Source organism: Herpailurus yagouaroundi, unplaced genomic scaffold (assembly GCF_014898765.1).
Source record: "Herpailurus yagouaroundi ecotype Mexico unplaced genomic scaffold, PumYag 162, whole genome shotgun sequence".
Taxonomy (NCBI): domain Eukaryota; kingdom Metazoa; phylum Chordata; class Mammalia; order Carnivora; family Felidae; genus Herpailurus; species Herpailurus yagouaroundi.
This window is the reverse complement of record NW_024412403.1, coordinates 71,915,696-71,932,033: the sequence shown is the minus strand read 5'-3', so window position 1 is coordinate 71,932,033 and position 16,338 is coordinate 71,915,696. Positions and strand designations below refer to the sequence as shown.

General features: G+C 38.7%; 1 protein-coding gene across 5 annotated transcripts in view; it reads left to right on the top strand.

Annotated features, from left to right (window-relative positions):
• LMLN (leishmanolysin like peptidase) overlaps positions 1 to 16,338 on the top strand; it is a 135,955-nt gene that overhangs the window by 31,283 nt on the left and 88,334 nt on the right. For all 5 annotated transcript variants that reach the window (XR_005793327.1, XR_005793328.1, XM_040484787.1 and 2 more), the window contains exons 9-11: positions 4,123 to 4,240; positions 5,825 to 5,932; positions 9,415 to 9,491. Coding sequence is in view for 3 of the 5 variants with exons in the window: in XM_040484787.1 (XP_040340721.1) it covers positions 4,123 to 4,240; positions 5,825 to 5,932; positions 9,415 to 9,491 (303 nt within the window). In the remaining 2 variants the exon portion in view is untranslated. The remainder of the gene's footprint in view (positions 1 to 4,122; positions 4,241 to 5,824; positions 5,933 to 9,414; positions 9,492 to 16,338) is intronic.

The following is a 16,338-nucleotide window of genomic DNA, read 5'->3' as shown; positions in this document are numbered from 1 at the left end:
ATTTAGCTTTACCCTTTCATTTTAGAGATGAAGCAGTTAAGATGCAGAAACTTAAGTGACTTGCCCAAAGAGCCAGGAATCTTCTTGCCAGCAGAGCTCTTTTCCACCACATTGTAACTTGTGTTGCTGTACAGTATAGTCAGGCCATGGGAGAATATGAGTTGGTTATATTTTGGTTTGTTTATTAATGTTTATTTTTGAGATAGAGTATGAGTGGAGAAGGGCAGAGAGAGAGGGGGAGGGAGACACAGAATCTGAAGCAGCCTCCAGGTTCTAAGCTGTCAGCACAGAGCTGGAAGTGGGGCTCACACTCATGAACCGTGAGATCATGACCTGAGCCAAAGTTGGAAGCTTAACTGACTGAGCCATCCAGGTGCCTCTATATTTTGTTTTTTTTTTTTTTAATAATTATCACCTATCATGGCAATATTTACATGTAAACTGATACTGTATTTAATACAACATATTAGCAGTGATCTAGAGGGTTAGGGCCAAAAATGAATAATACTAAGAAACACTAAAAAAAATGTGTCAAGAATTTTTTATAGTGTATCAGTCACAGATCTGTAACCATTTGCATTCATTTATATAAAATACAAATCTCTAAGAGCATATGTCCACAAAAAGATAAGCACAAGAATGTTCATGGCAGTTTTGTTGTAGCATGGATAAATAAATTATGATATATTCATATAATTGAAAACTACAAGGCACTAAAAAAGAATATACTATTGTTACATGCAACAACATATATTAATATCACAGATCTAATGTTGAACAAAAGAAGTCAGTCCATTTGTGTAGTTTTTAAAAAAGAGCAATGATAAAGGATGAGTGGTTTTACTAGAAGGGCCAAGCTGTTAAATGACCTACAAGTTGAGAAGTTGAGTATAGATTGGAAAGAAGCACAAGAAAACCTTCTGGGGGTGCTTATACTGTTCCATATGTTTATCAGATTAGTGGTATATGGATGTGGAATTAAAAATTAATTAATCCTGGAGTGCCTGGGTGGCTCAGTCGGTTAAGTAGCTTAGGTTTTGGCTTAGGACATGATTTTGAGGTTTGTGAGATCAAGCTCTGCTTGATCTGTGCTGACAGTGTGGAGCCTGGTTGGGATTCTCCCTCTCTCTCTGCTCCACCCTCACCTCAAAAAAAAAACATTAATTCTTATACTTCAAATTTGTTTACTTTGTATATATTTTACTTTAATTACAGAGATCTCTATTAAAATAGCTAGAATTAAATATTGAAGCAGATAATACTTTATTCATCATAGTTTTTAGAGTATATGTGAAGAAACAAATTCTAATTGGACATAGATATTTTCCTTCTTTAAATAGTTTGTGTTCATTTGGTGGTGTAGGAGGAGTCTGGTCTTTCCTAAGAATTTTGGTCTTTATGAGAAACATAAATGATGAGATAGGCATCACCTACATAGTGATGTAGTTAAGGAAGAAAGAGATACCCACACATAAGAACTTTTGTTAAGGGACGCCTGGGTAGCTCAGTGGGTTAAGCGTCCAACTCTTGATTTCAGCTGAGGTCATGATCTCACAGTTGTGAGATTGAGCCCCATGTTGGGCTCTGTGCTGAGTGTGGGACCTGCTTGGGATTCTCTCTCTCCCTCTCTCTTCCTTCCCCACTCATGGTCCTGCTCTCTCCCCCTCCCTCCCTCTCCCTCTCTCTTCCCCTCCTCCCCCTCAGTAAATAAATAAATATTTAAAAAGAACTATTGTTAAGCTCATAATTTGCAGTACTTTCTTGTATTCAGGATATTCCTCAAAAGCAGGAAATCTTACAGTATGAATGGAGATAATAGAATGATAGGAAATTCAGTTGATAGACACATGAAGAGTTGGATTTGTCCCTAACCTATTTATTTGGAGAAACTATTTGTCTTGAAATGTAGATGATGAAGAGAATATTTGGAGTTATTAATAAGGTAAAAGCTGTTTTCTTGCTGGCTTTGATCACTATGGATGTTTAAACATTACTTTGCTATGGAGAAAGATCAAAAGAATTAAAAATAGCATCTTCAAGGCATGGATAGATGAACAGATATATGGCAACATACACACACACACACACACACACACACACACAAATAAAACAAAATGTTAATTGTAGAATCGAAGTGAAGATTATTAGATCTGCAGCTGTGCTTTTTGCAGTTTTGTCAACATTTTGTATGTTTAAAATTTCCATAAAATAATAGTGGGAAAATATAGCCTCTTTCTATTCTGTTTTATTGGTGAAAATGAGAGATTCATAGGGTTGATGATTGAGGTAATCTAGGGGGAAAAAAAGCCAGAAAAAAATGATATGGATTATGGGGAAAAATCAAAATTAATGTCCATTATAAATGATGTCATTATATCCCACCAATGATATATAAATGCTTACCAGTAGTGGATATTATAGATTTTTTTTTTTTTTTAAGGCCAATCTGAGAGTAAAAGATGGTATCTTATACTTCTAGGACTACTACTGAGGTTTCAGCCATTTGAATTTCCTCTGTACTTGTATACAGCCTATTTATGTCTTTTGTCCAGTCCTGGGTTATTTTTCCTTTTCTAGTGATTTTGTAAGAGTACTTTATAATTGGGGGATAGTAGTCCTTTTTCATGTTTGTTGCAAATATTTGTCCCACTTAGTTATCTTATTTCGTTATAATATTTTTTTCATAGAAAAATTTAAAATTTTTATATCATTAAATTCATCTATTTTTTTCTTCTGTTGCTTGAGAAATTCCTGCCCTCCAATGATTATAAAAATATTCTCCTGTCTTCTAGTAAATTATTTCAATTTTTTACATTCATAGCTTTTATTCATTTGGAATTTATTTTTACTTCATGTACTTTGGGGTTCTTTTGTGAGGTATATATATGTTTATAACTATTATATCTTCTGGGTGGATTGACCTTTTCATCATTATAGAACTTCCCTCTTTATTTCTACTAACAACTTTTGTTTTAAGGTCTATTTTGTCTGATACTGGTGTTGTCGTTCCAGCTCTCATTTGAGTACTGTTTGCATGGTATTATCTGTTTAATTCTTTTACATTCAACCTATTTGTGTCCTTGAGTCTGAACTGTGTTTCTTGTAGATAGAGTTGGATTATGGGGGCTGTTTTTAATGTGTTCTTCCAGTCACCCCCATTCTACCACCTCTATAGTGGCTGCCAGGTTTGCTGGTTTTTACTGTGATTGCGGGCTGTTAGTTTTCAGGGCTGGCAAGGCATGGGAAAATGCCACAAAGCTTGCAGTTCTTACTGAGATTTATCTATTTTTTAAACAATTTTTTTTGTTGTTTATTTTGAGAGCAAGTGTGTATGCAAGAGTAGGGGAGGGGCAGAGAGAGAGAGGGAGAGAGAGAATCCCAAGCAGGCTCCACACTAGCAGTGAGGGGCTCGATCTCATGATCATGACTTGAGCTGAAATCAGGAGTTGGACGCTTGACTGACTGAGACTCCCAGGCACTCCTATCCTTTTTTTTCTTTTAATACTTCCTGGATTGCTGAAAGCCTTTGTTAATTTCCAAAGTTCTGAAAAGTTGATAAGGCGTTTTGCCACTTTTCTCACTGCTTTCAAGAACAGAGAATTTTCAGAGGTCTGCCATCTTTGCTGACATCTTCTTGGAATTTATTTCTGTATATGGGATGAAATAGGGATTTAACTTTTTTTCTAGATGGATAACCAGTGTTACATCACAGTTAATAAATAAATTGTACTTTCCCACTAAATTAAAATGCCATTTTTTTTAAATGCCATTTTTTGTTGTTATTAAGTTTCCTTATGTGCTTGGGTATGTCTCTGGACTTGCTTTTGTTTTATCCAAAATTTGTGTTAAAAGGGAGTAATTCACCATCATCTGAGCAAAGTATTAGCTTTGTGAACTTGAGAAGTTACTTCCTCTCTCTACCCTTCCATCTCTATCTGCACAATATTGATGATAATCTCATCAGGTTGTTGAAAAGATTAGAAAATGTTGTCATGTATGTTGCAGTATTTGGTATATAGTAAACTCAAATATCTTAATTGTATACTGATGTTCATAAATACTTTCACTATTTAAAGCTGTGACGAATTTGCAAAATGACTGTCTTTTATTCTTTAATTGCAGTCTTGGATTATATCAATGGAGTGATAAAGTAGTTCGAAAGGTGGAGAGATTATGGAATGTTCGAGATAATAAGATAGTTCCTCACACTGTGTATCTTCTAGTAACACCTCGTGTTGTCGTATGTATTACCCAACTTCTTCATGTTTCATGAACCATCTACTCTTTTCATTTCTTATGGTCTTTTCTCTACTAATCATTATTGCTGAAGAACTTAAAAGTAAATTTCAGAGCCTATAATAAGGAAACTAATATAAAGGCAGTACAGTAAAGCTACAAGCCAAGAGAAATCTGAAGAAATGGAAATTTGTCAATAACTCTCATGGCTCCATTCTACTTACTGCTTTAAGCCAATGTCCCTCTACTATGATACCTCTTAGGATGACTGGTGCTATTTGTATAATTGCTGATCATTTCAATACTAGTCCATATTAGTCAAGGTTGTCCAAAGAAATAGAGCCAACAAAATGTGTTGCCCAAGAAATAGGGCTAGAAATGAGAGAGAGAGAAGAAAATTTATTTGAAAGAAATGGCTCGTGCAATTGGAGGTTTGGAGATTCCAAACTCTGATGGAGTAGGCTAGCAGGCTGGACACTCAGGGAAGAGTTGCATTTTGAGTCCAAAGGCAATAAGCTGGCAGAATTCCTTCTTGCTCAGGAAAAGTCAGTCTTTGTTCTATTAAGGCCTTCAACTGATTGGATGAGGCCTGTCTGTATTATGGAGGGTAATCTGCTTTACTTCAAGTCTTCTAATTTAATTATTAATCTCACCCCAAAACACCCTTACTGAAACATTCAGAATAATGTTTGATCAAATATCTGGGCACTGTGGCCTAGCCAAGCCAATGGTTAATAAAATTAACCACTAACTAATTTACCATTTAATTATTATTAAATTAACCATTTAATTAATAAAATTAACCATTCCACCCTCTTATTTTTTAAATAAACTCTACCCCCAGCATAGGGCTCAAATTCACAATCCTAGGATCAAAAGTTGCATGCTGTACTGACTGAGCCAGCCAGGTGCCCTGCCTTGTGGATTTTTGCACTGTTCTTGGGATATTTCCTATCATTGAAAATTTCTTAAAAAAAATATTTTTTTTTTGAGTGTTTATTCATTTTTGAGAGACAGAGTGTGAGTGGGGCAGGGGCACCTCCAAAGCAGGTTCCAGGCTCTCAGCTGTCAGCACAGAGCCTGATGTGGGGCTCGAACTCACGAATGGAGAGGTGATGACCTGAGCCAAAGTCGGACACCCAACCGACTGAGCCACTCAGGGCACCCCTCCTGTCACTGGAAATTTCTAACTAAAGGACAGGAAAAACCAAATGAGCAAAATTGTATTTTAATGAAGAACTTACTTTTCTTCCAAGACTATATCTATAATAAGAGCAGTTGATCCCTTCATTGAAAACATTGTTGACATAATAGTTATAAATGGCAATCGTGTTAGTCTATAGTTTTTTTGAAATATATGTGACAAAATCTTCAAATAGAGGAAAAAATGTTAAGAGAATTTACTAGCAGAGGAATGTAATGGTATCAAAATATATTTAATTACATTAAAAACCATATTTTTAAAAGATGTTTTCACTTCTCACCAAAGTAATTCTTTAATGGCTACTTTACCATATCTATGTTATAGACTCTGCCGTTATTATATTGTACTTTTGTAGGGTTTATTATTTTTTTTTCTGATTCTTAGGATGAAGCGCGAAAACATTTTAACTGTCCAATTCTGGAGGGAATGGAACTCGAAAATCAAGGTGGCATGGGCACTGAGCTCAACCATTGGGAAAAGCGGTTATTAGAGGTCAGTTTATTTTAAAATTTTACTAGGCATTTTTTCTTTAATGAAAGAAATTCTTTTTTAATAAAAGTAATTTTTTTATGTTTATGTTTTATTTTTGAGAAAGAGAGAGAGTGTGCACATGCAACCTGGGGTGGTGCAGAGAGAGAGGGAGAGAGAGAATTCCAAGCAGGCTCTGCACTGTCAGCGCAGAGCCCATCTTGGGGCCAGATATCACAAACTGTGAGATCATGAACTGAGCCAAAATCAGGTGTCGGTCCCTTAACTGACTGAGCCCCCCAGTTGCCCCTTTTTTCTCTTAACAAGCAGTTTCTCATTAATAAGATCCAATCAGTAGTGAGCTAGAATGAATGTTAACTGACCTCCTTGGGTTGTTTTTGTTTTGTTTGGTTAACTCCTTGCCTCTTTTTAAAACTCCAGTGTTTGATAGGCAGCCACTAAAATAAATCCTCCCCCTCTTTTCAACTTCCCTTTCTTTTCCATTAGGTGAACTCTATGTAAACCTAAAAACATTTGGTAACTTAAAGTTTCTTTTCCCCTTCAGCTCTCCAGACCCGCTTTTTAGATGTAATCACTATTTTTTTTTTAATGTTTATTTATTTTTGAGATCGTACAGGCGAAAGAGGGGCAGAGAGAGGGAGATAGAGGATCCAAAGCAGGCTCTGCACTGACAGCAGCGAGCCCGATGTAGGGCTTGAACTCATGAACCACAAGATCATGACCTGAGCTGAAGTCTGATGCTCAACCAGTTGAGCCACCCAGGTGCCCCTAGATGTAATCGCTATTTAAGTTTTTTGTATATGCTTCAAGGAATGTCATGTATATGTAGAGATGCACACACTAACACACAGGTTTTTCATTAAATGAATTCATATGTTAATGAACAATTTTCCACTTCATAATATATCTTAGACATTTTTCCAAGCAGTACAGGTGCTCCTGATGTAATGCAGTGTATGCTTTCCTAAAAAGCCTCTTCAAAATTGAACACTAAAAATGAGACTCATGGGAAAAACAAATACCATGCCACTAACAAAAGCAGTAAGTCACAATAAAGTGCTAGCTCAATTTTAAACATATTTCCAGTAAATAAACTCCTTTATTTACTCTAATATTTCTTTACCTTAAACAACAACAAAAAGCAATGGTAGTTGGAACACAGACTAAATTGAGTAATGGGGACAAGAGCAAAATGTACAAAATTAGAATCATACAATAAGCACTTCTAAGAGCCTCTGGCCATATTGAACCAAGTAGAAGAACATGGAGTAAATGGGTATCATGCACAGCATTCCTCTGTTGCTATCTTCAGCTGTCTTAGTGTACTTTATATTTAGCTGCTGTTGCTCCATTGCACAAAATATTAAAATCCAGGGATAAGTCATTATAAACCAACATGATTCGTTATATGAATGTAACAACAGTCCTGTGTTAATGAACAACTGTGTTTTAAATTTTTTATTTTATTTATGTCTTAAGATTTTATTTTTAAGTGATCTCTGCATCCAATGTGGGGCTTGAACTTATAATGCCCAGATCAAGAGTCACATATTCTACCATGAGCCAGCCAGCCACTTTAAAATTTATTATTTTAAAAATGTTGTGATGAGCACTTTATTTATATCTGTGATATCTTTCAGGAGTGGCATTTCAGTGGGTATTCTTAGGTTCAACTAAACATGCCTTCAAACTCACAAGACCTAACAAGCGTCATTGAAAAAACATTTACTTGGAAAGATACAAGACACAGCATGCCAGCATGGTAGAAGTCAGGCATTTTTTTCATGCTCCACACAACAGTCTAGGGGCTGTCATTCATGCCTCTCTCCCTCTGCACTCCAGCTCAAATATAGGAGCAGAAGGCCATACGAGGGGGGGGGCGGTGCAAGAACTAGCCTGGCTTAGAAGTACTATGTCTCAAATAAAGACTAATATATTTATTTTTAACAGTTCCATAGACATAACTTCTAGATCTCTGTAAGTGACATCCCCATAAGAATCTGTGCACATGGGGATGTTCCAAGCTATGGCTTACCAACAAGTATTCATGTTCATTTACCAAGTCCATCATTTACTGTGATGTCCTGAGGCATCACACCACTGTTGCCTGGTGACACAGTTCACATTCCACCTTTTTTAGGTTTCCAGGAGAGCAGAACTAGGAAGTTAACTCAAGGTCAGATGTATTTACATAGAAATAGAAAAGATAGGGGTGCCTGGGTGACTCAGTTTGTTAAGCGTCCAACCTTGGCTCAGGTCATGATCGTGTGGTTCATGAGTTTGAGCCCCATGTCGGGCTCTGTGCTGACAGCTCAGAGGCTGGAGCCTGCTTCAGATTCTGTGTCTCCCTTCCTGTCTGCCCCTCGCCTGCTCGTGCTCTGTCTCTCTCTGTCCCAAAAATAAACATTAAAAAAATTTTTAAAAAAGAGAAAGATAAATCCCTGGAAATGGAATTTCTAGCTCAGAGAGAGAGAGAGAGTGTCTGTGTGTGTGTGTGTATTTTTAAGCTTATATACAAGTTAGCAAAATTACAAAGGAGTGAAATTAATGCTTCTGCTGACCATTCTTATCCAGGTGACCACAAAATAATAATGATGGAAACTTATGGAAGACACATTACACTTGTTTCTCCCATGGGACTTTTAGTTCTTTTATTTTCCTTAAGCAATTTTCCCAAGTGATTCTCTTAAGAAAACTGTAGATTGACCAGACATGAAAGTTTATTTATTTTTGCAGTAGAAACATGAGAGTATTAATTTCATTAATGGTTGCCTTTCTCTGAAATCAACTTTGTATCCTTGAACTATTTTTTTTTAGTGATATTAAAGTACTTGAGGTGACCATCCAGTACTCAACATAAGGATTTGAAGAATAATCAGAGCTGCTGTAGGAATTACATGATATGAATTAAAACACTGGGTAGACAGTAGACTTTGATGGCATTTTAGGTCCCTCGTGCAACTTCTTTGATCCTATGATTCTGTGATACTTGTTTTATATATTGATGTGTATTTCTGTGATCATAAGGTTGAAGGTTATAAAAGCGTTTTTGTTTTTTTTTTTAATTAAATTCAGGTCAATATTCACCCCCTCTAATATTCTGTGGGCATCTGTCTCAACCACTCACTTTACTTTGTCTAGATATTATAATATTTTTACAGCATTTCTGCTTATGTATAGTTATTTTCATATTCATCAGAGTTCTAAATGCTGGTTGTCTGCCACTTCTGGGAAATTGTACATAATATAGTCATTTAAGGCAGAAAGCAGATTTTGCTTTAAGCTTCAGTCTTGTCATGATAGATAGGTAGATAGATACATAGATACATAAATTAATTAAGGAAGGCTTATTTATTTCACTACTTGAAGTGAATAAGTGAGCCTCTCACACTTGAGACATTTTACATATACGTCAAAGTAATCATGGAAATTATTGGGAGTTTCAAGACATCTGGACTTCTAATTTAAAATCTTTTGATTTTCAGAATGAAGCAATGACTGGTTCTCACACCCAGAACCGAGTCTTCTCTCGAATCACTCTGGCATTAATGGAGGACACTGGGTAAGACAGCTGTAAGAATGTTATATGACATTAATATTAGCTTAAGAAAATACATTTTACATTGAAGTAAAATAAAATAGTCTTTGAATTTTATTTAGCTCTCATTACCTATAGCAATTCCATTCATTCATTCAATAAATGGGGCCCTGAGGTATAGTAACGAATAGAACAGAATTCCAGGCATTATGAGATTTATTTCTAATACGTAGAGGCCATGGTAATATACAGGAAAGACTAATCTGAACAAGTTTTTAAAATTATAAATGAAATTGATAATGTATAGATTCTTAGTTTTTAAACTTTATTTTGAGAGAGAGCACACAAGTGCATGTGCGAGAGTTGGGAAGGGGCAAAGGGAGAGGGTAAGAAAGAATCTCAGGCAGGTTCGGTGTTGTCAGAGCAGAGCCCGACGTGGGGCTCAATCCGACAAACTATGAGATCATGACCTGAGCTGAAATCAAGAGTCAGACACCTAATCGACTGAGCCATCCAGGCACCCCGAGAATCCTGGTTTTTTATTTAAAGCAGTAGAACTTTAGGGGCGCCTGGGTGGCGCAGTCGGTTAAGCGTCCGACTTCAGCCAGGTCACGATCTCGCGGTCCGTGAGTTCGAGCCCCGCGTCGGGCTCTGGGCTGATGGCTCAGAGCCTGGAGCCTGTTTCCGATTCTGTGTCTCCCTCTCTCTCTGCCCCTCCCCCGTTCATGCTCTGTCTCTCTCCCAAAAATAAATAAACGTTGAAAAAAAAAATTTTTTTTTTAAAGCAGTAGAACTTTCTAGGGCACCTGAGTAGCTCAGTCAGTTGAGCGTCCAACCCTTGATTTCAGCTCAGGTCATGATCCCAGGGTGGTGGGATCGAGTCCTTCTCAGGGAGTTCCTCGTTGGGCTCCCTGCTGAGTGTGGAGCTTGCTTGGGATCCTTTCTCTCTGCCCCTCCCCTGTTCATGGACACAACTCACACAGGCACATGCCCAAAAACACACTCTCCCTCCCTCCCTCTCTCTCTCTCTCTCTCAAAATAAACTTAAAAAAAAAAAAAAAGCAGAACTTTCTGGTAAAGCCGTAGAATACTGTATTTTATTTTATTTTTTATTTTATTTTTATTATTTTTTGTTTATTTGAGAGAGAGAGAGAGAGAGAGAGAGAGAGAGAGACAGAGCATGAGTAGGAGAGGGGCAGAGAGAGAGGGAGACAGAGTCTGAAGCAGGCTCCAGACTCTGAGCTGTCAGCACAGAGCCTGATGTGGGCCTCTAACTCACAAACCGAGAGATCATAACCTGAGCCAAAGTCGGATCCTTAACCAACTGAGCCACCCAGGTGCTCCTATTTTAAAATTTTAATTAGAGAGCACATGTGTGCATGTGTGCACACAAGCAGGGGAGGGGCAGAGGGGGAGAGAGAAAATCTTTTTTTTTTAAGTTTATTTATTTTGAGATAGCACATGTACAAGGGTACAGGAGGGGCAGAGAGAGAGAGAGAGGGAGAGAAAGAATCACAAGCAGGCTTCATGCTGTCAGTGCAGAGCCCCACTGTGACTCAAACTATTGAACTGTATGAGATCATGACTTGAGCTGAAATCAACAGTCAGACACTCAAGCCACTCAGCCACCCAGGTGCCTTGGAATACTGTTTTTAAATGACTCCAGTTGGAGTCTTTGTCTTCTGTGGGTTCCTGAGTCCTTTTGGCAAGATTCATTAGTTGGTTTTTTGTTTTTTGTTTTTTGTTTTTTATGTTTTATTTTTATTTATTGTGAGAAAGAGCAAAATGAGGGAGGGGCAGAGTGAGAGAAAGAGAATCCCAAGCAGGCTACATGCTAATAGCACAGAGCCCGACATGGGGCTCAATTCCAGCATGACCCATGAGATTATGACCTGAGCCGAAATCAAGAGTTGAACACTTAACCAACTGAGCCACCCAGGTGCCCCAAGTCTCATTGCTTTTTGATAGCTTCCTTCCTTACTTCCTTTTTTCTGTATAGCAGGATGTGCCAGGCTAATAAGCATACACCCTATCCTAGATTTGGGCATCAGCTAATCTTCCAAGGAGCACTAGTTCCATTTAATGGGGAATAGCTTTTAGAAACCACAGCCTAGGCACTGTGTTCATTGCTGCTAGGTTATTGGTGTTTCTCTTAGCTTTTAGTGGGCCAAGTTGGGAAATTCATATTTTTGAAAAAAAAAAAAAAAAAGACTGGATTTCTTTTAGTACCATTATAACTCTTTCCCATTTATCCTTGAGCAGGCAATGGCCAGCAAAAGTGGTCCTGTTGCTCTGTTTAACAATTTATAGCCCTTTTATAAAACATGCTAATTTCATTAAGATACTCATAGGTTGCAGTGAGGGGAAGATGGCGGAGTAGGAGGACGTTGGGCTCACCGCGTCCTGTGGATCACTTAGATTCCACCCACACCTGCCTAAATAACCCAGAAAACCACCAGAAGACTAGCAGAACAGATTCTCCGGAGCCAAGATTAGACGAGAGGCCCATGGAAGAGGGTAGGAAGGGCAGAGAGGTGGTGCACGCTACACGGACTGGCAGGAGGGAGCCGGGGCGGAGGGGCAGCCCGCCGGCAAAGCAGAGCCCCCAAGTATGGCTGGCAAAAGCGAAGGGGCCGGAGGGAGTGTGTTCTGACAGCAAGCGGGACTTAACATCTGGAAGATTATAAGTTAACAGCTCTGCGTGGAGAGCCGGAAGGCTGGAGGACAACGGGAGGGAGAGTTGTTGAGCCCTGGATGACAGAGCACAGCGTGGCGGGGAACAAAGGCGCTCGCCAGCGCCATCTCCCTCGCCCATCCCCCATCCAAAATCCCAAAGGGAATCAGTTCCTGTCAGGGAACTTGCTTGCACCAGGCAAACACCCAATGTTGTGCTTCTGAGGCTCCATCCCTCCGGTGGCAGGTCTGACTCCCTCCTGGTGCCGCAGGGCCCCTCCCGAAGCGGATCACCGAAGGAAAAGCGAGCTGAGCCTGCCCCTCCCACCCCTGTGTACCTTGCCGATCCACCCCAGCTAATACGCCAGATCCCCAGCACCACAAGCCTGGCAGTGTGCAAGTAGCCCAGAGGGGCCACGCCACCCCTAGGAGAAGGGAAGAGAGATACACACCAGTCTGACTGTGGCCCCAGCGGTGGGCTGTTGGCAGACATCAGGTCTGACTGCGGCCCCGCCCACCAACGCAAGTTATTCAAGACAGCACAGGGGAAGTGCCCCGCAGTTCCGCACCCCTCCAGGGACTATCCAAAATGATGAAATGGAAGAATTCCCCTCAAAAAAACCTCAGGAAATAACGACAGCTAACGAACTGATCAAAAATGATTTAAACAATATAACAGAAAGTGAATTTAGAATAATAGTCATAAAATTAATCGCTGGGCTTGAAAACAGTATAAACAGCAGAGAATCTATTGCTACAGAGACCAAGGGACTAAGGAACAGCCAGGAGGAGCTAAAAAATGCTATTAATGAGCTGCAAAATAAAACGGAGACGACCAAGCTTGGATTGAAGAGGCAGAGGAGAGAATAGGTGAACTAGAAGATAAAATTATGGAAAAAGAAGAAGCTGAGAAAAAGAGAGATAAAAAAAATCCAAGAGTATGAGGGGAAAATTAGAGAATTAAGTGATGCACTAAAGAGAAATAATCTACGCATAATTGGTATTACAGAGGAGGAAGAGAGAGGGAAAGGTGCTGAAGGTGTACTTGAAGAAATAATAGCTGAGAACTTCCCTGATCTGGGGAAGGAAAAAGGCATTGAAATCCAAGAGGCACAGAGAATTCCCTCCAGATGTAACTTGAATCAACCTTCTGCACGACATATCATAGTGAAACTGGCAAAATACAAGGAAAATTCTGAAAGCAGCTAGGGATAAATGTGCTCTAACATACAAAGGGAGACCGATAAGACTCATGATGGCTCTCTACTGACACTTGAGGCCAGAAAGGAATGGCAGGAAATCTTCAATGTGATAAACAGAAAAAATATGCAGCCAAGAATCATCTATCCAGCAAATCTGTCATTTAGAATAGAAGGAGAGATAAAGGTCTTTCCAAACAAACAAAAATTGAAGGAATTCATCACCACTAAACCAGCCCTACAAGAGATCCTAAGGGGGATCCTGTGAGACAAAGTACCAGAGACATTGCTACAAGCATGAAACCTACAGACATCACACTGAATGTAAATGGACTAAATGCGCCAACCAAAAGACATAGGGTATCAGAATGGATAAAAAAACAAGACCCATCTATTTGCTGTCTACAAGAGACTCATTTCAGACCTGAGGACACCTTCAGATTGAAAGTGAGGGGATGGAGAACTATCTTTCATGCTACTGGAAGTCAAAAGAGAGCTGGAGTAGCCATACTTATATCAGACAAACTAGACTTTAAATTAAAGGCTGTAACAAGAGATGAAGAAGGGCATTATATAATAATTACAGGGTCTATCCATCAGGAAGAGCTAACAATTATAAATGTCTATGCGCCGAATACAGGAGCCCCCAAATATATAAAACAATTACTCACAAACGTAAGCAACCTTATTGATAAGAATGTGGTAATGGCAGGGGACTTTAACACCCCACTTACAATAATGGATAGATCATCTAGACACATGGTCAGTAAAGAAACAAGGGCCCTGAATGATACATTGGATCAGATGGACTTGACATATATTTAGAACTCTGCATCCCAAAGCAACAGAATATACTTTCTTCTCGAGTGCACATGGAACATTCTCCAAGATAGATCACATACTGGGTCACAAAACAGGCCTTCATGAGTATACAAGAATTGAGATCATACCATGCATACTTTCAGACCACAATGCTATGAAGCTTGAAATCAACCACAGGAAAAAGTCTGGAAAACCTCCAAAAACATGGAGGTTAAAGAACATCCTACTAAAGAATGAATGGGTCAACCAGGCAATTAGAGAAGAAATTTAAAAATATATGGAAACAAACGAAAATGAAAATACAACAATGCAAACGTTTTGGGATGCAGCGAAGGCAGTCCTGAGAGGAAAATACACTGCAATCCAGGCCTATCTCAAGAAACAAGAAAAATCCCAAATACAAAATCTAACAGCACACCTAAAGGAAATAGAAGCAGAGCAGCAAAGACACCCCAGACCCAGTAGAAGAAGAGAAATAGTAAAGATCAGAGCAGAAATAAACAATATAGAATCTAAAAAAACTGCAGAGCAGATCAATGAAACCAAGAGTTGGTTTTTTGAAAAAATAAAGAAAATTGATAAACATCTAGCCAGGCTTCTCAAAAAGAAAAGGGAGATGACCCAAATAGATAAAATCATGAATGAAAATGGAATTATTACAAACAATAGCTCAGAAATACAAGCAATTATCAGGGAATACTATGAAAAACTATATGCCAACAAACTGGACAACCTGGAAGAAATGGACAAATTCCTAAACACCCACACACTTCCAAAACTCAATCAGGAGGAAATAGGAAGCTTGAACAGGCCCATAACCAGCGAAGAAGTTGAATCAGTTATCAAAAATCTCCCAACAAATAAGAGTCCAGGACCAGATGGCTTCCCAGGGGAGTTCTACCAGACGTTTAAAGCAGAGATAATACCTATCCTTCTCAAGCTATTCCAAAAAATAGAAAGGGAAGGAAAACTTCCAGACTCATTCTATGAAGCCAGTATTACTTTGATTCCTAAACCAGACACAGACCCAGTAAAAAAAGAGAACTACAGGCCAATATCCCTGATGAATATGGATGCAAAAATTCTCAATACGATACTAGCAAATCGAATTCAACAGCTTATAAAAAGAATTATTCACCATGATCAAGTGGGATTCATTCCTGGGATGCAGGGCTGGTTCAACATTCGCAAATCAATCAACGTGATACATCACATTAATAAAAGAAAAGATAAGAACCATATGATGCTGTCAATCGATGCAGAAAAATCATTTGACAAAATGCAGCATCCTTTCTTAATAAAAACCCTCGAGAAAGTCGGGATAGAAGGAACATACTTAAACATCATAGAAGCCATTTATGAAAAGCTCTCAGCTAATATCATCCTCAGTGGGGAAGAACTGAGCTTTCCCCCTGAGATCAGGAACACGACAGGGATGTCCACTCTCACCGCTGTTGTATAACACAGTGTTGGAAGTGCTAGCATCAGCAATCAGACAACAAAAGGAAATCGAAGGCATCAAAATTGTCAAAGATAAAGTCAAGCTTTCACTTTTTGCAGATGACATGATATTATACATGGAAAATCTGATAGACTCCACCAAAAGTCTGCTAGAACTGATACATGAATTCAGCAAAGTCGCAGGATGCAAAATCAATGTACAGAAATCAGTTGCATTCTTATACACTGATAATGAAGCAACAGAAAGACAAATAAACTGATCCCATTCACAATTGCACCAAGAAGCATAAAATACCTAGGAATAAATCTAACCAAAGATGTAAAAGATCTGTATGCTGAAAACTATAGAAAGCTTATGAAGGAAATTGAAGAAGATATAAAGAAATGGAAAAACATTCTGTGCTCATGGGTTGGAAGAATAAATATTGTCAAAATGTCAATACTACCCAAAGCTATCTACACATTCAATGCAATCCCAATCAAAATTGCACCAGCATTCTTCTCGAAGCTAGAACAAGCAATCCTAAAATTTATATGGAACCACAAAAGGCCCCGAATGGCCAAAGTAATTTTGAAGAAGAAGACCAAAGCAGGAGGCATCACAATCCCAGACTTTAGCCTCTACTACAAAGCTGTAATCATCAAGACAGCATGGTATTGGCACAAAAACAGACACATAGACCAGTGGAATAGAATAGAAACCCCAGAACTAGACC